The following is a 21444-nucleotide window of genomic DNA, read 5'->3' as shown; positions in this document are numbered from 1 at the left end:
CCCCACGTCTTCTCATTATATACTAATCAACGGACAAATGTTTTATATATATATAAACTATAGCGATTGGTGCTGTAGTGTATCAAAGGTGTGAGTTCGAATCCCGCTGAGGGACGAACAAAAAATTGTCAGTAGAAAATCTAACTCTAACACTGTTTGGAGTAGTTGTCAGACTTATATAAATATTTGTATTAACCATGTATCTCTATCACTCTGAGATCCAGTGGGCATATATATTGTATGGTTTGTCACTTGTTTAGACTTGTTTGTATGATATACTTATTTCTAGTGACTGTATAATGAAATGTATCATGATCCCATATGATATATAAAAAAATTGTTGAGTTAGATAACTGACAAATAAAAAATACTTTGTGTATGAAAATAATAATATAACATCTACACACGCTTAATAAACATGTGTTCCATCTCTATCTCTAGATTAGCCTTCCGTGACAAGGTAACACTACGACTATTGAAGTTATATTTTTATATAGCGGAGTGGTCTAGAGCGCTGGACATGAGGCTAAGCGATTGGTGCTGTAGTGTATCAAAGGTGTGAGTTCGAATCCCGCTGAGGGACGAACAAAAAATTGTCAGTAGAAAATCTAACTCTAACACTGTTTGGAGTTGTTTACAGACTTATAGATATTTATATAGATACCTCAATCTCAATCATTAATGTTTTGAAGCTTTTTTTTTAATAAGTTGACTAGTTTTCGAGAAGATTTTTGAAAAAGAAAACGAAAGACGGACATCAAATTCCAACTGAGCTAATATTTAACAAATTAAGTGACCGAAATTTATACAGAAAAATAGTGATCATTTACAGTTATGTGTGACCTACTTAAGAACTTGGGGTTAATTGCAACTACTTTTTTTTATAACTTTCATGTTACTGTAATATTATAATTCGATTGTATCTATTGAAGGTTTCTTATGTTCATTTTGCAAAGTGGCCTTTTTTACTTTTCATTGTATATGGAACAACTCATGTCCCACTTTTTTGTATAGATGAAATAACTAGCAGATTTTTACTGACATTTGATTTCTTTTTTTATACTCTTTCTTTTTATCAAACACTCATTTTTCATTGACGTTGTTGTAATATGAGTTAAATATTGATTCATCAAAGTTTTCCGCTTACAAAGCACACTCTAGACAATCAATTATTGTTTGTTTTGGTAAGTGCAGTACTTATACATTAAAGAAATATATCACATTTGAAAGTTTGATAGCATTTTTATTATTATAAATCCAATACATGAATTGACACACTTGAGTCTTTACAATTCAATATTTCTATCATAATGAATTTTACAAAATCTGTGACTGTAATCTAGTGCATAAAAGGTCAACCTTTGTATTACACATTACACTGCAATTTATTAAAATATCATTATTGATGCGTTTGCTTAGTAATTTTAGACCAAAAAAGATAGTTTTGAAAAAAGCCTAGAAAATAACACCAGATTACCGCTTCCCATGCTTATTATTGTTAAATTCTAAAACATTTACACACAGTATGACAATGGCATCAGTAGGTTGCATTATTATAAGGGACATTAGTGTGGTTGTATTGGGAGTACAGCCACGTACAGTTCATTTAAGATCTAAGTATTGCAAAAGTAATGCGCTCTATGTAACTCAAAGAACCCTTGCAACTATCCTTTGAGGGGTTCCTGCTGAATGTCAAAATGTATGCCCCTCTCCAACATAGGATTTAATTCAAGTTGCAGTCAACATTGTCAGCTGTTAACCCCATTAGAGTAGTTATATAAAGCTTGTCAATTAGATTTATTGCTAATGTTTTGGGATCTTGAATTTGCCAAAAATATTTGACACTAGATGTTAAGCAAACAACAATTCTCTTATCAATAAAAAAAGACTAATCACAGGAAATGTATCATGTTAAATTTCTTAAACGAAATAGCGTTGTACTGTTGTTTTCGACTAAAAAGTTTCAATTGTGGTTTGCTATCTGTCTTTTCTACTTAAAAAACAAACAAGAAACATGAATTTATTAGTCATCCATTTAAAAATATATTTAAAACCTCTTTTGAAATCCGATTCAGAGAAAAACTAAAAAAGTTTCTCTTTAAACATATACTATAAATATTTCAACTTGTAGCTATTCATGACACAATTCCATATAACAAAAAGTTTTATCTCTGTTAAGGAAGAAATGTTTATTATTTAAAGATGTTCAACCCTAAAACATTAATAAGATCAAATGTGCGGTAAAAACAAAAATTCATAGATGATATGTTATCACACTTTATAGTTATCTGTAAGTATAAGATGATAAGATGACACATTTTATAATAATCAAAGAGAAACCGTCATTTTAAATTTAAAGGAATATAACTATAGAACTATATTATATAATTATGTCGGATTGACTGCAGGTTTAATTTTGTGAGTTGATTTTTACGACAAATGGTATAAATAAGGAAAACATCGATGTGAGGTCTGAGATTCGCTTAACAAGTCAAACATTTGACAGATAAACAAAGCATGGCGAGTACTTAGTTTTGTAAATTCAGGGACTTCATATTATCAACTTAAGTTGTTGACAAAAACTAGAAAGTTCTACATTCATGGTCAAGAAAACAACATAGTGTTTTCAAATAAACACTCAAGTATCAACAGTCGTTTACAGTTTATAAATTCTATACATATTATACACTGATTATATTAGAACTCATCAATTCAAAACGAACCTATGAATAATTGGTAGAAGTAAATCATTAGATATTCAATTTTGGTCTGGGAATGGTATAGTTAAAATCAAATGAACTTTGTTTACTTTTGAGAATCTGAATTCTTCTATGACTCCTGCATTTTGATACTGCTAACACGGACGAAATTACTACGAGTACAAACACCCATGTTGCTAGGACAACTATAACAATAATAATGTTTTGTGACATGACACAGTTAGTGATTTCTTTATCTGCTGTCATTGTTTTCAGGTTCCCTAAAATATAATAACAACAGTATTAAGCATTAAAACAAGGAAACTATATGATAGGTTTTTAAAAAAACAATGGGTAATTGAATGCAACCTAACAAACACACAAATGATCAGAGAAGATACGCTATTAAAAATGGTCTTAATAATATAGGCGCAACATTGTTAAAAAATACACACACATATTCTGTTTTATGTCATGTGTGATCAGTTTTTTTAATGAACCACACTAATTTAAAGAACAAATATACTGTTGAAAATATATGCAAAATGTTAGACATTTTGATAGACTTTATATTTGTTTAGTTTGATGCATTGTTATTTTACCTAATATTCCAACGGGTACTAAATGTGCATCCTAACTGGCAGACTTATTGTTATTTTAGTATGAAGAATTCATAAAAACCCACCTAAACGACAAAAAGAAAAAAAGTCTTATAGATATCAGAAGATTTGAGTGCCAATGAGACTACTCTCCATCAAAGTCACAATTTATAAAAGTAAACTATTCAAGGTCAAAGAACGGTCTTCAAAAAGGGGCTTTTGCTAACACCAAACCAAGCTATAAAGGACAGGTGAACACAATTGCAGCGGGTTAAAACGTAGTTCTTCAATTTCACTTTTAGATATATCAATCATGTCCTGTCACTACATAACCCCATTTTAGTGAAAGATTGCATTTCATATATTCAACTGAACTTAAGATAAAGGATAGTACCGAAACTGGAAGATCTGTTTCATAAAGATATCTTGATCTTAACTACGATATTGACTAAGATCGACGACTACAAACTAGAATCTATGATAGCAAACATGAAGATTTCAAAAAAGGGGCGGAAGATGCCAGAGTGACATTTAAACTTGTAGATAGAAAATAAACTGATAATGCCAATGCTAAAACACAAAAAGACAAACAAACAAATAATAGTACACAATACATAACAAAGAAAACTAAAGAATAAGCAAAACAAGCCCCACCAGGAACAATCAAACTCATAGATCTAAAATACACTGACAACGCCATGGCTAAAAAAAAACAAAACAAGACAAATAATAGTACAGAAGACACAACATAGAAAACTAAAGACTAAACAACACGAACCCCAAAAAAACCCTGGGGGTGATCTCAGGTGCTTCGGAAAGGTAAGCAGATCCTTGAATAGACGAATTGACTATTTCAATGCAAATTATTTGTTTTGTAACAACACTTTTAAATTTAGTTATGTTAAGTGCACTTTACCTTTTTTGATATTTTCTTGTCCAATATTAGGGAAAATGAGTACTTCATCTAATGAGGGCTCTTTAATGGTCAGTATTGCGGATACAAATTGCCTATCTCCATTTGAATCTCTTTTCCTTCTGATGGATGGTTGTGTACTATTGCTTGAAGTCTCGTTTCCAGTTTCTGTATTACCTTGCAGCTCAGGGACTAACGCTGGAGCAGAAGTTACGTCGACAACTACGGGAGTCGAGGTACCAACTGTTGTTGGTGCTCCAAGGGGCAGAGAACAATCACGCTGCAGAAGAAAATATAAATCTCATCACGATTTTAAAGTATTGTGTTGTTTTATAAACTTTTCTCCTCATTGCCAAACAAAACGAAATATCTTAAAGTTTATATAACTTGACAAACTGAAATTGATCAAAAGACACAGTTGTAATATGTATTTATATTTTTAGGTTATTAATAAATATAGATTCTTACATTGGTACCAGTGGATTATCAGATTTATCTAATCAAGGATTTGTAACCGAAAGACCATTCGAGTGCCTTCCACTAACACAATTAGCACATTTCAATTCATCAACTTCTGATATCATCGACAACCACACGCTGATTATTTTTTTTGTTATACAATGTTATACAATGGGTCCAGAAACGGTGAAATCGCTAGAGAATCAGAGAAATAAATCTATACTGATATTTCAAAGACTATTACATATTTCATTGAGGGGAATAACATTACATCTTTTTGTTTATCATAGTTTTTGTTTTATATATCCTTTATATATGTGTTGTTATTCTTCATTTCATGTGTGTTCTGAAACACTTGCAATCTATTGAAATAATATTAAGCAAAATGATTCAATAAAAATTAACACTCACAGGCTTACAAAAGCTTCCTTCTCCTTTTTTACATATTTTTACAGCACAGTTAAAGCCAACATTTGTTGTTCCTTTGAATTTGAACGCGTACATGAAGAGTTCTGAGGCTGGTAGTTCTTCTGTTGAACCAGGTTTTCTGTACGTGGCTGCAAGTGGACCGTCTGTATTCACCATGATATTCTTTCCATCTTCAGTGGGACATCTACATTATATTTTTATATATATATAAAGATAAGAAGATAGTGTATGATTTCTAATGGAACAGTTATCGACATAAAATAATGACGTACATGGTGATGTAGAAGAGAAAAGAGGGACGAAAGATACTAAAGGGACAGTCAAACTCATAAATCCAAAACAAATTGACAACTCCATGGCTAAAAATGAAAAAGACAAACAGACAAACAATAGTACACATGACACAACATAGAAAACCAAATAATAAACAACACGAACCCCACTAAAACTAGGGGTGATCTCAGGTGCTCCGGAAGGGTAAGAAGATCCTGCTCCACATGTGGCACCCGTCGTGTTGCTCATGTGATATCAAATCCGGTAAATGGTCTAATTCGGTAGGTCACATTCATGAAAGGGAAGGGGATTGTAGTTAAGACGTAAGGAACATATCCGATATCATTTGTGAAACGGTTATTCAATAACGATCAACCAACTTATGATGGCGTCCGTCAAATTTACGAAGGGATGATTTCAACTTCACCATTTGAAACTCTTGGTTTAATAGCTTCCTTGTGTAGCCTACGGGACAGGGACATACATAATGAGATGTGTGTAAACGGAAATGTTAAAGCAAAGGATTTGTTTGTTCTTAAATCTCGTCAATAAAAATCAAAACATTCATTTATTGGACACTTATTGGACACTTTAAAATATTTAGTTTGATGATGAAAACAGAAAAAATGCCTACATTTTAAAGATGCAAGAGGTATCAGATTCAAACATTCCGCATACCAAAACTGACGCTCTTTTTTGGCATGGGTTTCACTGCCGGTCGGAAAATTACAAAATTTTACCATACATATCATTTTCCTGTCACCATTGATGATCTGTTTAAAGATATTCCCTATATACATGTAATTTTAATGATAAATTCTGAAACGGTAAAGAGCAAAATAAACTCACAAACGTAAAACGTACGTCTAAAAGATCCTTTTTCATCTTATATTTCACTTCCATATTTGGGTAAGAGAAGTTAAACGCTGAATCAGTTGGGAATAAGGAATTAACTAGAAAATGATTGAGTTTCCTCGAAACCAAAATAATCACGCATTCGTGACGTGGTGAGTAGGAATTCTTACACAAAAATATGATTCTGTAAATATCCACTAAATTTAATATGAGATATGAATCTTTCGAAACATTTATCTATTGAAACTACAATTTGTTATGAATATTTTATGTAATTAATTGATGAATGATTTACTATTTATTTTACTCTTATAATATATGTACATACCCATCCTTAACAAATTCAAATTGTAATGGCTTTCCTGATAACGTGTTATTGGCTATGCAGTTGTCAATTCTGAGACTTTCATACACTGCAAAAAGCAAAAAATCAATGATGAGTCTTATGTAACGAAATGCGCGTCTTGTGTACTAAATTATAAGCAAGGTACCTTTGATAACAATAATATGGAATATTTTAAAACTCCGCTCGAAGGCAAACGGTAAATTCTGACATGCATTTTCAATAATTCTGTACTGTTTTTACATGGAATGAATAATAAAAATAAAAGATAAAAATACTGCAATCAAAAGCGAAGTTCATCTTAAAGTTTATAAGCATATGCAGTGGTTAAAATTTGATCAATATAAAAGCTTGTTATTACAATTTTCATTAGTTTATTTTGCTCATTTAAATCCTGATGTGTTTTTTACTCTTAAACTTTTTATACCTTATAGAAACTACATACCATCAGTATCTGCGAGGAAGAATAATAACTTAAAGATGTCGCCTACAAATAGAGGCTTATCTAAAGGTTGGCCATCTTTATTCTGAACTGCAAATTTGACAGGCAAATAGGTACCAGAAAGGATGTTTTTCTTTAAGTTTGTTCTAGAAAAAAAAGTAAAAACAATATTGGTGTTGTGTGCATTTGTATGTAAAGGATATTACTTTGGGTGACTGAAATAGCTGTTTTTTATATTCATTTTTTTTAATAATTTGTTCTAATTTTACGTTAAACCAATATCACAGGTAAGAAGGGGGTTGAAACCTTCAAGCATGTTTAACCCATCACATCCTGTATGAGCCTGTTTCGAGTCAGGGACCTGTGCTTTATTGGTTGTCGTTGTTTCATGCTTTTCATATTTGTTTTCGGATTTTTTTTTATTATGAATTAAACCATTAGTTTTCCTAATTATTAAATTTTCATGTCGGGCCTTCTTTATTAGATTATGCGGTGTGGGTTTTCCTGTTGTTGAATGCCGAACGGTTTTCTATAATAGCTTACGTGAACTTTAAAATGTGGTGAATAGTTTTCTTATTGTCAATCATACCACATCTTCTTATTTTGCATTGTTTTGTTTTACCTACATGGTTGGTTGTAAATATCGTAGATACCTTTTGGCTTTCAAACTTATATAACCTAGTAACGATTGTACGAAATATATAAGCATTAGATTGAATGTTGCAATGTTATTTACACTACGCTTGGTGTTCACCAGTTCACCTTAACTTAACCTTTACCAGTGACAAACACTCGTGCAAACAAAAGATGACAAAACACAGGGAAAGTTTTATGAATAACTGACACCAAGCCAAATACACATGATACGAACCTGAAGAATGAGACAACTAACGGTAACCCAGAACAGTTTTTAATCACCTTGGACAACCTGATATAGTGATAACAAATTCACAGAAATGTAGACGCAACTATAACTGAAGATGAATATTTTTTATTTAAATCTTATGAATTTAATAAAATGTGACATGTGTGAACCAAATTTAAAAAGGGCTTTATAATTTCGAGAAAGAAAACAGAATATTTCATTTAGAATGATTTTTTTTATTTGTGCTGATGATGATAGTGACCAAGTGGTGATCCTATTTCTTTACTGAATCACCATTTCTCAATGATCTGCCAGAAAACCATGCAAAACCGCCTGATGTCACTTTTGTCATATGAGTTCATATTTGGCACCTGGGTGCACCTTAGTTATATAAATAACCACACAAAGTTGTTTTAAATGTTAAACTGTTTTGGGGCGCCATCTTTATACAGTTGAAAATGCTCGAAAACAGCAAAAAATAAGTCTTTTTTTATGCATACTTCACTGGTTTAAATACAAATATATGGCAACGACAATGAAATATTAAAAGAAGAAATCGCGCATATCTCTCAAACTAACCTTTCATTTAAACCAACATCATCAAGTTCTGCAAACATAGTAAAATTGGAGCCTTTATGAATACAACTATATATGATGATACTATCGGTACTGGATATAAACATTGGGTTATAACTGACCACGACATCAACAAATCGGGTTACATCTCCCTCCTGTAGATAATAAAAATACAGTTCATTGTAATAAAGAATTGTTCCAGGGATTTTTAATACTATAGGCCTTCCAAATAAAATTTTCAAAACGTTCGAAAGGAATAGCTGCATATCTATCCGTCTACAGCAAAGCTATCGAACGCCCATTCATACAGCGTTATTCTCTCCCTTTTCTTGATTTTGAATAATTATTTTTGTAACCTTAAGTGGTGTCAAAAAAAGTCGACTGAAACACATTAAATTTGTACAAAACGCTTCCCATTTATTTGATACGGCCTTGTAAAAGTAAAAAAAGAGCATTTAATTCGTATAACAACATGTTAATGTTATATACACATGAATGTACACATGTTGCATTTTATGGAGAAAATAAAATAACTTTTAAAATGCCTAGCAATTGTTGTCTTGCAGTCAAAATGACAGATTCTTTAATAAGCAGTTTTGGTATGTTACAAATATTTTGATATAAGAAAAAGCTATATAAACCATGTTATTGGACAAAACCGTCTTGTTACAAATTGATCTAATTATTGTCTGTTTATAAACATCAAAATAGCTTCATAACAATATAGGTAAAAACATGCATTTATCTAATAACATTCGTTATTCATGATGACTTTTAATGTCATTCTCATTTTTCATTATCTAAATTATGTATTTGTTGTCATTCTCCGCACCGCCGATGATTCAATGATTCAAACTTATTTATAATCTTTAAACACGCAACTATTTTATTAATCACTGTATCATTTTATTTGTATATGAAAATTCTGTAATCTTTATTGCGTCTGACTATCATTATTAAACTGATGACCATCACGAAAGTCACTATGTACGCTTGGAACTAAAATTATGAGAAATCCAATTCGACAATAAAACCGAAAGGACACAGAAAACAGTGTGGCAATGACAGAATGTCTTAATATAAATTAACGTGCAAACATAATATACGTCCAGATTCTTCACATCCCATCTTATATTGTAATATTCTACACAAAGCACCAAAATTATCGCCATTCACCTCACAGGCTACCCAAACCTGTGCATTTTGCTAGGTGTTTGTGTATTCAACATCTGCTAGCGATATATAGATCACATAAAACAGGTTTAACCCCGACTCTTTGTAGCGCCTGTCTCAAATCAGGATCTTCGATTCTTTGATAGTATTGTGTGGTGTTTTTTGAAATTTTGTTTAGTTCATTTGAATGTTTCGGATTTGTGCCGTTCATTTCGCTTTATAAAATATTGTTTATGGGCCATATCTTCTCGGTAGAGGATTTTCTCGCTGAGCCGAAGACCTATTAGTGGACTTGGTCTATATTGTCTCTTTGCTCGAGTTGTTGTCTTTTCCCCCCTTTTTACCTTTATTATTCTATTCAAATAATTAAAGATGTGATTATTTGGAGATCAACATAGCCCAATTCTTACCATCGGTTCATCTTTTGTTTTGTTTATAGATTGTGAACACACATTATCAGTGGAATTGAACGGAATTGTCAACGAGTACAAAAAAAAAGTCTTGTTTAATCCTGGAACACCTGCTTTCATCTGATTAAATTTACAGTTGTCTTCATCCTCACTCAGGTAAACCTCTCCTCTAAATGTGTCAGGAACCACAAACCTCATTTGAATTTCAGAACCTAAACATTCTTGAGTAACTGCAAGCACGTAAACAAGTTTAATGTTTGTACATACAAATACAGAAGATACAAATACAGAAGATCAAAGATTTATATAACAATGTGCATATTATAAAGACTTTATATAATAAAAAAAAACACATTTTTAACAACAAGCATGAACATAAAGTTAAATGTTTGGAAATAGAAACAGAACTTGAATTACAAAGTTCAATGATTATATCAATGTACTGTGTAACAGATTATATTGACTTTATAACTAAATAAAAACCACTATGAGAAAAACTGGAAAACTGTAGGAACTATTGTGAAATCATTACAAAACAACAGTAACATTATATGTAGGAACTGAATTCTTTAAAATAATTTGGTAATTGAAAGCGCCTCTTTTGAGTTTTAACAAATCGTTCTATATATCACGTAGTTGAATATCCCAACAGACTGGGAACTCTTGTAACATTGGAACCACGTTTAACAAAAAACCCACGTACTTAGTAATTGGGGTTTATTATAAGTAATTATTAATTTCACAGAATACAAAATTCAGAAAAGGTAAAAATTGCAGGCAAATCAACGTCAATACGTCATGTGATGTCATTGAATCGACCATGTATCTCGAATTAATGTTTTGCGTCAAAAGATAATTTGGCATGCAAAGAAGATATAAATACAATGCAATTTCAAACACACGCACACAAGATTTCTGTTTTTTTTTAAATTATAAAACATGCAGCAAACATTTGAACAATATAAACTATAATAATCTTATCTCTTTCAGTAAAGCCATACGTGTTTTCTTTAAAAAAAAATATGGGCTTATTGATTCCTTAAGTTTGATTGAAATATTTGTTTTTATTTTCAATTTTTTATTCATTTTTATTCAATGTACCTGTTTTATACTGACATCTTTCTCCGTAATAATCAGGTGAGCAGAAACATTTGTCTTGCTCGTAACAGGTACCTCCGCTTTCACATGGATTTTTGTCACATTCCATTTTATCTGTTAAATATGACATTCAGAAGTAAAATCATAAATTTTAATATAAGCTACCTAAACGAGTCAATTAAATATAATATTTTGATATAATTTCTCCAAAAATTAGTAAACTACACTGTACATATCGTTTTGTCTATAAAAGAAGATGTACTACGACACAACTAGGGTTGATCAATTTATATGTTTGAACAAAGCGGCATAACTGTGTAATTTTAAAAAAAATGGTTTTACCGTTAGAGCTGTTTCCTCTAGATCGTATTTTCATAATCATATTTGTTCTATATATTTTTTCTCAAATCATAGGTCTAAAGATAGTTATATGCAATCATCCCACATCTCCTTATTTTGTTCTGGTAACAGGGTTTGGCGCTCAAAGTGTGCAATTATAGTAGAATGCTCTATTGTGCTTGGTTTTCATGCTCTTAAATTTTATAGTTATGAGTTGTCATCCTCTAATTTTCAATATCATTCTTCTAACTGGTATATTAACTGATATTAGTTTTATTGCGATCTTTAAATTGACGAGAGGACCAGAAAAAAAAGCAATTCACGTATACATTCTTCGCTGTCTAGATTGCTACCCAAGAACAATACGTTGGAACAAAATATAGAGGTGACATGACTTTTCGAATTGATTTTCCTCTAAGTTCAGTATTTTTGTGATCTTACTTTTTAAGTAAAGTTTCCTAAAAACCAAAAACATAGTGCCACACCAGTAATAATAGATTAACAGTAATGCATAAATGTTATCACATATATCAATGTTAAGGTACCGAAAATTCATTAATACTTCTGAACATTAAAATATATTTTTTTCGATAATAAATGAAAAGCGATACCAGTATCTAATGAACAGTCGTATCCTGCTTGAGTTGCCGGACAAGAACATGATCCATCACCAGCATTGCAAATTCCACCACTTTTACAGTTAAATCCCTTCCTTCTACAGTGAAAGTCGGTTCTACCAACTGAAAATAATAATTTAATAAGTGTTAATTTGGGGGAAAATATTCTTGAACAATCTGGAGATTATTCACCCACATGCAGCTTTGAAATGACAAAAAATGTCAGCACTATTCTATGCCCCCGCTAATAAGTGACTGGGGAATAAAGTATGACATGTTACCCTTGTCCATCATATATTTAATGTAACATAGAAGAGATCCGGTTATATTGGATATTGGTGTACAAATGTATGTCAGATCGGGTTCGCGTTAAATATGTTTTGCAAAGTTACTCTTCTGCGATATTCTATAAATATCATTGTAAGTTTTGGTTCGTTAGTTTTAAATGAAAAGTTATTTATTTTTAACATGACAATAAAACATCATTTTATTGCATTCTATTGCTATTAAAGATTTATTTGTTGTACGTTTTTGCACTAAATATCCATGATATATTAGTTATTAGGTACGCATTGAGAATATATAACAAGTCTAAACTGCTAAATTACGTAGAATAAAATATAATTAATGGTTTCATGTGTACCAAAATGTTCAATTGCTTTCCGAGAATGGGGTTTCAAACGTTAGATAATTTCCAAAAAGACCAATGTTCATTTTTTGATATCTTTCATTGTATAAGGAGAAGTAAAAGCACATCATTAATAAACATCTTTTCTTAACCAACTTCTGTTCTTTCTCTTCAAGGCTTTCACTGAAAATCAAGTATTTAATTTCTACTCATTTAAGACACTGTGTGTTTCAAATTGTCCTTCGCTTTCCATTTCTGATACTTTCATCAGTTCCGTTTATTGCTATCTCATATACCTCCGAGGAATTGCTGTTAACTGTTAGACTAAACACTCGTTGGAAACACTTCTAATTCATTCTTATTCTGGATTTCGGACAATACCTCATAAATTCTTATCAAATATGTATAAACACATGACACGATTAATTTGCAAAACACTCATTTACAAATTTGCCGCCGCCTCTCCTTGAGGTACAGTGTCATGTATATAACCACAATGTACGGAATTACATGGGATTCAATAAATTCATTGCTTTTCTGATGTTTTTATTAAATATATTTGGCAATTTAATAAATAAAAAAACACGGAATATAGTAGAAATAATGTACTATGCTTGCACTTTTTACCGCTTGATAACAATTTATAGTAATATTAATTATTGAGCTGGCATTTGTGTGAAGGTTAGCACTCAATAGAGACCCATCAACTTGCGACATGACTTTTACTTACATACATTTGTAATTATGTGACCTTTCTCACATACTTACATATAATGCATTTGTAATGCTCAGTTATTTATACTAGTAATTGATATTTTTGTCTTGTAAACGAGAGATTATCATCCAATTTAAACCTTGTTTCGTCGCCCATTAAAAATACAATTAAACGTTACTTGACAAGCATAAATTATGTTGTGTTAGAAAGCCACTTATAGCGAAGGTTAATTATCTTATGGCGCAGAATATGAAGAAGCAGTGATTGTGCTTTAAATTGCATTATTGTTATCAATTACATTTTTAATTTTATTAAAGCTTTTATTTAAGGCTTTTATTACGAATAAGTCGATTAGTTTATATGATGTAAATATTGATATGAAACAATCGAGGAAATAATGTTACTAGAACAAAAATTACATAATATAACAAATATTAATTCAAACAAGTACATTTCAAATCAATAACATGTTATATTTCAAAAGTTATATTCATATTCTACTAAATTACCAAAAAAACAAAACCACAGAAATTACTTCACTTGACTGAAGGTTTGATTAATAATTGTCAATTAAATGATGACACTTAAAATTATTACTCATAAATCGTTTGATATCAATTGATTTCGTTCCACTTGTAAAATTGTAATAATATAAGTACTCTTTTTTTATACTTACGTTGAATGAAGAAGAAAATTATCATAAAGTTCAACCAGGTGTGCAGTAAAGTTCGAGATATCATGTTATGTCTACAATAAATATGTCTGTGTTTTAAGGATATTTACAAAGAAACTATTTTAATGTTTCAGACTAAACAAAATACATCTGTTTACAAATATTCAAACAACAAAACTGTAGATAGTGTAATAGCGTAAAACCCTCTAGTTTAGAAACAGAAATCGTAGAACACTTACACACATAAAGATATATAAATTCTCAAATTTATATATTACATTTAGATTCCACTTTTGAATTTCATTAAATTTTCAATCTTTTCTGGGTCTTCCATCTTTGGTTACTGCCGTGTACTACAGGATAACGATACAGACTCTAATGCATAGAGAAGTATCAGTAACATTGTAAAATGGTTTTTTCCGTTAAATGCAACAATATAAATTATCTATAAAATAATTCGAATGTAAATGGGGGTTAAGCAAGGTTATCCGATTGCCCTCATCTTCTAATAAAAATCCTGTTATAGAATTGCAATGAATGCTCTGTTTAAGTAATTTTATTTTGGTTTTGTTAATAAAGATAGGTAAAACTGTTGTTATCATGAGATGAAAAAATGAAACAGGAGAAAATCAAATAACTTGATAAAAAAGATCAGTCGACTTACCTTTACGTTTATACAATCAATGATGATAATTACCTGAAGTTTTAATCCCTGTCAATATCTTATAGAAACTAGATGAATCACTGATTATATTAATTGAGAACCCGTTTGACTGTTACTGTTTTTAGGTTGTTCCAAGTTTTTATAATAAGTGAATGTGCTATTAACTTGTTGTGTACATTACTTTACATGAAATAGGTTATTATCGCCAACACCCTTAGTATTGTATATATTAAAAATTTATTTCCATAAACAATTACGTATCTAAACAAACTTTTAAAGTTTTTTTCATCTACCAAAGGAACTAAAGGCCCTTTTTGTTTCTACAAAATCCTCTCCCACCTCTTCGACTTACATTTAAAATGTATCTACACGATACATTGTTAGCTCCAATAGTTATCAAAGATACCAGGCTTATAATAATTTAATACGCCAGACGCGCGTTTCGTCTACATACAAGACTCATCAGTGACGCTCAGATCAAAAAGACCATGTCAAAAATTTACCAAGAGAAGAAAGTTGCATTTATTTGATAAATTAATTGTTTAAAATGATTCAATATGACAATCAAGTTATTTTACATACTTTTGTATGGTGATTTATTTCACATGTTTTTGGGGTTGAAAGTTTTTAAACTGATAATAAATTCATGAAATCGAAAGATAGAATGTCAGAAAGTTTTATTTTCATTTGCAAATCAAGATATTTTTATCGAGCTTACGACATTTGTGTTGTAAATGCCAGATAAAGCGATCCTATAGTTTCCGTCGACGGCGTCGTCCACAGTCAGATTTAGTCTTATGTCATCAATAATATTGTCAAACCTGTATGGAACGTTATGAAATTTTGACAATTTTTTTTTTATTACCAATATACAAACTTCAAAATTGAGCAAAACCCATGAAAATATTACTTTTTGTAAATCTGTATATGCTAGCTTTGTTTTTGTAGGTGAGATGTACATGTATACATCCTTGAATTGGAAGGTTTAAAATAATATCATCAACTGGATACTGTGCATCATTTTGAATCATACAATGGACCACTGGATCTGATCTTCAACCAGCAGTGGTTTCGATCCAATCCGTGAAAGTATAAATCAACAAATGGTATGATATCATTGCACACGACGTGGGTTTCGAAAATAACCTTCAGGAATACTCAAGAGTCAATGTTTGAAAAGGCCACCAAATAATCATAACTTGTTTTTTTTTTTTGTGAATTTCAATAGAATGCCGCACAGTTTGATATTGGATATGTTCCTTACGTCGTATCTACAATTCCCTTCCCTTTTCATGAATGTGACCTACCGAATTAGACTATTTACCGTTTTTGTAATAACATGAGCAACACGAAGCCACATGAGGATCAGGATCATCTTGCTCTTCCAGAGCACCTGAGATCACCCCTAGTTTTTGGTGGGGTTCGTGTTGCTTAGTCTTTAGTTTTCTATGTTGTGTCATTTCTTTGTCAGATTTCGATAAAATAAAATCATTAAGTAAATAATAATCATGTTTTTAGTGAACATTCAAGCAATCCAATATTTATTTGCAGGTATGATTTTAATTACGCAGGTTTTACATAAGATAATAATGCTAAAGGTTTGCTATAAACACAACAATTAATCAGACTGGTTACCGGAGTAGATAAATCATAGTGTTAACCAGCTGTTTCAGAACTATAACATAAAAAAAAATATAATAAATTCAAAGTTATTAATAATAGGCACACTTGACATATGAAAATCTTAATACATGTGTATGATTTTGAGAGAAAACAAAATATACAAAAATTGTGATGTACAAAGTATATTTTACAGCAACACTATCAATTAGCTATTATAATACATAATACATTCTACTAGTAGTATGACGCGCTTCTTTCGCTTTATGAATAAACCCATTTAATATAGTTCATTAACTTATAACACTTCCAAACTCTTAAATGATGCACTTGTTGTTACTAATTCATTTATTATGACTGTAATGTGTTTTATTCCGAAATTGACATATTTGACCTAGATACGACAACCGTTCATGCTGACTGTTCAAAAACTCCTCCCTCTGAAAAATCACAGTGCCAGCTGTTTGCTTCTTTGCAAACAAAAAGGGAGGTTTATGGAAGAGTCTACAAAAATCGTTTTACCCTTATAAACATCGGGCATAGAAATTACCTTAATTGTCCTTATCATAATCAAAATAATTGATGAAAGCTATACTTTATTGTAGTTTAAACATGGGTTGGCATTATATTCGTGTTATTTTAGCCCTCACTATCGCTCGGGGCATCAATTATTTGTACGTTTTATTAATCGGCGCATATGAAATGAACTCATCATAGATACCAGGACCGTACAAAAGACTCATTAGTGACGCTCGAATCCAAAAAAGTTAAAAAGGCCAAATAAAATACGAAGTTGAAGAGCATTGAGGACCAAAATTCCTAAAAGTTTTGCCAAATACAGCTAAGGTAATGTAATCTATGCCTGAGGTAGAAAATCCTTCGTATTTCAAAAAAGATAAAACCAACCGGCTACAAAAGTTTTTTTTATTGCGTCGCAATGCTCTTTATTTGGAAGGGTGTTTCCTTAATAAGAGCACGTGCAGCTGTATGCAAATTTTGTAAAACCTCATCTGGCCTCTAAATTGCTTTAATTAAAGCTACAAAACATAAGATCACAGCGCAAGGTTGCAAGTATTTCTATCAAATAGTTTTTCCAACTTTTTTGGGTTGTTGATAAAGGAAGAAGATCGAGGTAACACGTGACTAAACAGAGAAATTCGTGCAATTATGTTAACTGATACTAGACAAATCTTGTAATTGCAGAAATCAATAAACATGTTCAGGAGGTTCAAATTATTTTCTAGTTGTGATCATACAGGGCGACACTTTTACATAACTATTATTTACATATGTGATAACCACAATGATTTATATGTGGATCGTACTTATAGTTACAAGACTGTACATGACGATATTTATTTTGGGCGGAAAAACAGTAAATCATGAGAAAATTATATTTTTAAAAACTCCCATATAAGGCGTCGACGTGAACAATTGACATTTAGAGCTAAACTTAACTGACGTATTTATAACCACATAGAATCATTAAATATTGATTGTTAATGTCTTTTTAACAAAATTCTTGTGGGCGTTGAGAAATGTCGAAAGTATCGCCGAAATCGAAGGGCACGTTACTCTACGTTGAGTTGGGGTGACATCAGAAGTCCCTGTTTTTAGAATGCCTAACTGACCACATTGAAATATACTAACAGCGATTGAGTTCAGATTATTGTCCACTTGTCACATGTTTACATGACAGATAAATACATTGTAGTACACATACACATATGCACATACTTTTTTTTTTAATATATAATGAAAACACGCCAAACAGAAATCAAATACGCTGTTATAGTACTGAAAAAAATACCTTACTACCTACTGACAACTATTTTAGTACCTGAGATTATTTTCAACAAACTGATCATGCACTGTGTTTATATAGAATTTGAGGCGATACAGTTTACAAGGCTTACAGAGGAAATATTAGAAAGTTGAAACGCATTTTCATTTCCGTACCAACTTTTTTTCGCATTTGTAAGCTCGATAAATGACCCGGCATATTCACGGTAGTCATGTCTAGATGAGATCGTGGTTTTTTTTCTCGAGTGAATCGGTCTATTTTATTCGAGTATAGATCAGGATTTTTAAGTGATATGACATGCGATCAGGTCGATTTACTGCTATAGTTATTTGGATTCGTAATTGTCATCTTATTCTGAATGCTATATAACGGTTTTGATCACATTTGACGCACAATTTCCTTGTAGTTCAAGATTTTTTTTCACCAGATACCAGAAAAAAGGACAACATTGTCAATTTTACGGCTGTTTCACATATTGTAATGCCCTCAAATACGGACCCAAAATACATGGCCTGTTACATATTGTAATGCTCTAAAATACGGACCTAAAATACATGGCTTGTTACATATTGTAACGCTCTAAAATACGGACCCAAATACATGGCTTGTTACGTATTGTAACGCTCTAAAATACGGACCCAAAATAAATGGCTTGTTACGTATTGTAACGCTCTTAAATACGGACTCAAAATACATGGGTTGTTACGTATTGTAGCGCTCTAAAATACGGACCCAAAATACATGCCTTGTTACATATTGTAACGCTCTAAAATACGGATCCAAAATACATGGCTTGTTACGTATTGTAACGCTCTAAAATACGGACCCAAAATACATGGCTTGTAACGTATTGTAACGCTCGAAAATACGGACCTAAAATACATGGCTTGCTACGTATTGTAACGCTCTTAAATACGGACCCAAAATACATGGGTTGTTACGTATTGTAGCGCTCTAGAATACGGACCCAAAATACATGGGTTGTTACGTATTGTAGCGCTCTATAATACGGACCCAAAATACATGGGTTGTTACATATTGTAACGCTCTAAAATACGGATAAAAAATACATGGCTTGTTACGTATTGTAACGCTCTAAAATACGGACCCAAAATACATGGCTTGTAACGTATAGTAACGCTCTAAAATACGGACCCAAAATACATGGCTTGCTACGTATTGTAACGCTCTTAAATACGGACCCAAAATACATGGGTTGTTACGTATTGTAGCGCTCTAGAATACGGACCCAAAATACATGCCTTGTTACATATTGTAACGCTCTAAAATACGGATAAAAAATACATGGCTTGTTACGTATTGTAACGCTCTAAAATACGGACCCAAAAATACATGGCTTGTAACGTACTGTAACGCTCGAAAATTCAGTTCCAAAATATATGAATTGTTACATATTGTAACACTCTAAAATACGGTCTCAAAATATATAGGTTGTTACACATAGTAACACTCTAAAATACGGATCCAAAATACATGGCTTGATACATATTGATATACTCTTAAACTACGGACCTAAAATACATGCCTTGTTACATATTGTTACATATTGTAACACTCTAAAATACGGACCCAAATACATGGCTTGTTACGTATTGTAACGCTCTAAAATACGGACCCAAAATACATGGGTTGTTACGTATTGTAGCGCTCTAAAATACGGACCCAAATACATGGCTTGTTACGTATTGTAACGCTCTAAAATACGGACCCAAAATACATGGCTTGTTACGTATTGTAACGCTCTTAAATACGGACCCAAAATACATGGGTTGTTACGTATTGTAGCGCTCTACAATACGGACCCAAAATACATGCCTTGTTACATATTGTAACGCTCTAAAATACGGATCCAAAATACATGGCTTGTTACGTATTGTAACGCTCTAAAATACGGACCCAAAATACATGGCTTGCTACGTATTGTAACGCTCTTAAATACGGACCCAAAATACATGGGTTGTTACATATTGTAGCGCTCTATAATACGGACCCAAAATACATGGGTTGTTACATATTGTAACGCTCTAAAATACGGATAAAAAATACATGGCTTGTTATGTATTGTAACGCTCTAAAATACGGACCCAAAATACATGGCTTGTAACGTATAGTAACGCTCTAAAATACGGACCCAAAATACATGGCTTTCTACGTATTGTAACGCTCTTAAATACGGACCCAAAATACATGGGTTGTTACGTATTGTAGCGCTCTAGAATACGGACCCAAAATACATGCCTTGTTACATATTGTAACGCTCTAAAATACGGATAAAAAATACATGGCTTGTTACGTATTGTAACGCTCTAAAATACGGACCCAAAAATACATGGCTTGTAAAGTACTGTAACGCTCGAAAATTCAGTTCCAAAATATATGAATTGTTACATATTGTAACGCTCTAAAATACGGATCCAAAATACATGGCTTGTTACGTATTGTAACGCTCTAAAATACGGACCCAAAATACATGGCTTGCTACGTATTGTAACGCTCTTAAATACGGACCCAAAATACATGGGTTGTTACATATTGTAGCGCTCTATAATACGGACCCAAAATACATGGGTTGTTACATATTGTAACGCTCTAAAATACGGATAAAAAATACATGGCTTGTTACGTATTGTAACGCTCTAAAATACGGACCCAAAATACATGGCTTGTAACGTATAGTAACGCTCTAAAATACGGACCCAAAATACATGGCTTGCTACGTATTGTAACGCTCTTAAATACGGACCCAAAATACATGGGTTGTTACGTATTGTAGCGCTCTAGAATACGGACCCAAAATACATGCCTTGTTACATATTGTAACGCTCTAAAATACGGATAAAAAATACATGGCTTGTTACGTATTGTAACGCTCTAAAATACGGACCCAAAAATACATGGCTTGTAACGTACTGTAACGCTCGAAAATTCAGTTCCAAAATATATGAATTGTTACATATTGTAACACTCTAAAATACGGTCTCAAAATATATAGGTTGTTACACATAGTAACACTCTAAAATACGGATCCAAAATACATGGCTTGATACATATTGATATACTCTTAAACTACGGACCTAAAATACATGCCTTGTTACATATTGTTACATATTGTAACACTCTAAAATACGGACCCAAATACATGGCTTGTTACGTATTGTAACGCTCTAAAATACGGACCCAAATACATGGCTTGTTACGTATTGTAACGCTCTAAAATACGGACCCAAAA

The 21444-nt window shown here is 31.9% G+C and overlaps 1 protein-coding gene across 2 annotated transcripts; it reads right to left on the bottom strand.

The window, feature by feature from the left end:
• Positions 1-1229: 1229 nt before the first annotated feature.
• On the bottom strand, positions 1230-14961 carry LOC134707206 (EGF-like domain-containing protein 2). 2 transcript variants are annotated; one of them, XM_063566789.1, is made up of 11 exons: positions 14771-14961; positions 14110-14180; positions 12085-12213; positions 11138-11248; positions 10037-10266; positions 8457-8608; positions 7016-7158; positions 6556-6640; positions 5082-5283; positions 4215-4491; positions 1230-2980 (listed from the first exon to the last, which is right to left on the bottom strand). In XM_063566789.1, the coding sequence occupies exons 2-11, from the start codon at positions 14171-14173 to the stop codon at positions 2751-2753; spliced, it is 1623 nt and encodes a 540-aa protein (XP_063422859.1). In that variant the 5' UTR covers positions 14174-14180; positions 14771-14961; the 3' UTR covers positions 1230-2750. The 2 variants fall into 2 exon arrangements, with proteins under 2 accessions (XP_063422859.1, XP_063422858.1); XM_063566788.1 differs by having other exon boundaries at positions 14804-14961.
• Between the last annotated feature and the right edge of the window lie 6483 nt (positions 14962-21444).

Source organism: Mytilus trossulus, chromosome 2 (genome assembly GCF_036588685.1).
Source record: "Mytilus trossulus isolate FHL-02 chromosome 2, PNRI_Mtr1.1.1.hap1, whole genome shotgun sequence".
Classification (NCBI taxonomy): Eukaryota; Metazoa; Mollusca; class Bivalvia; order Mytilida; family Mytilidae; genus Mytilus; species Mytilus trossulus.
Note: the sequence above shows the minus strand (reverse complement) of the source record. Positions and strands in the feature narration are given on the sequence as shown.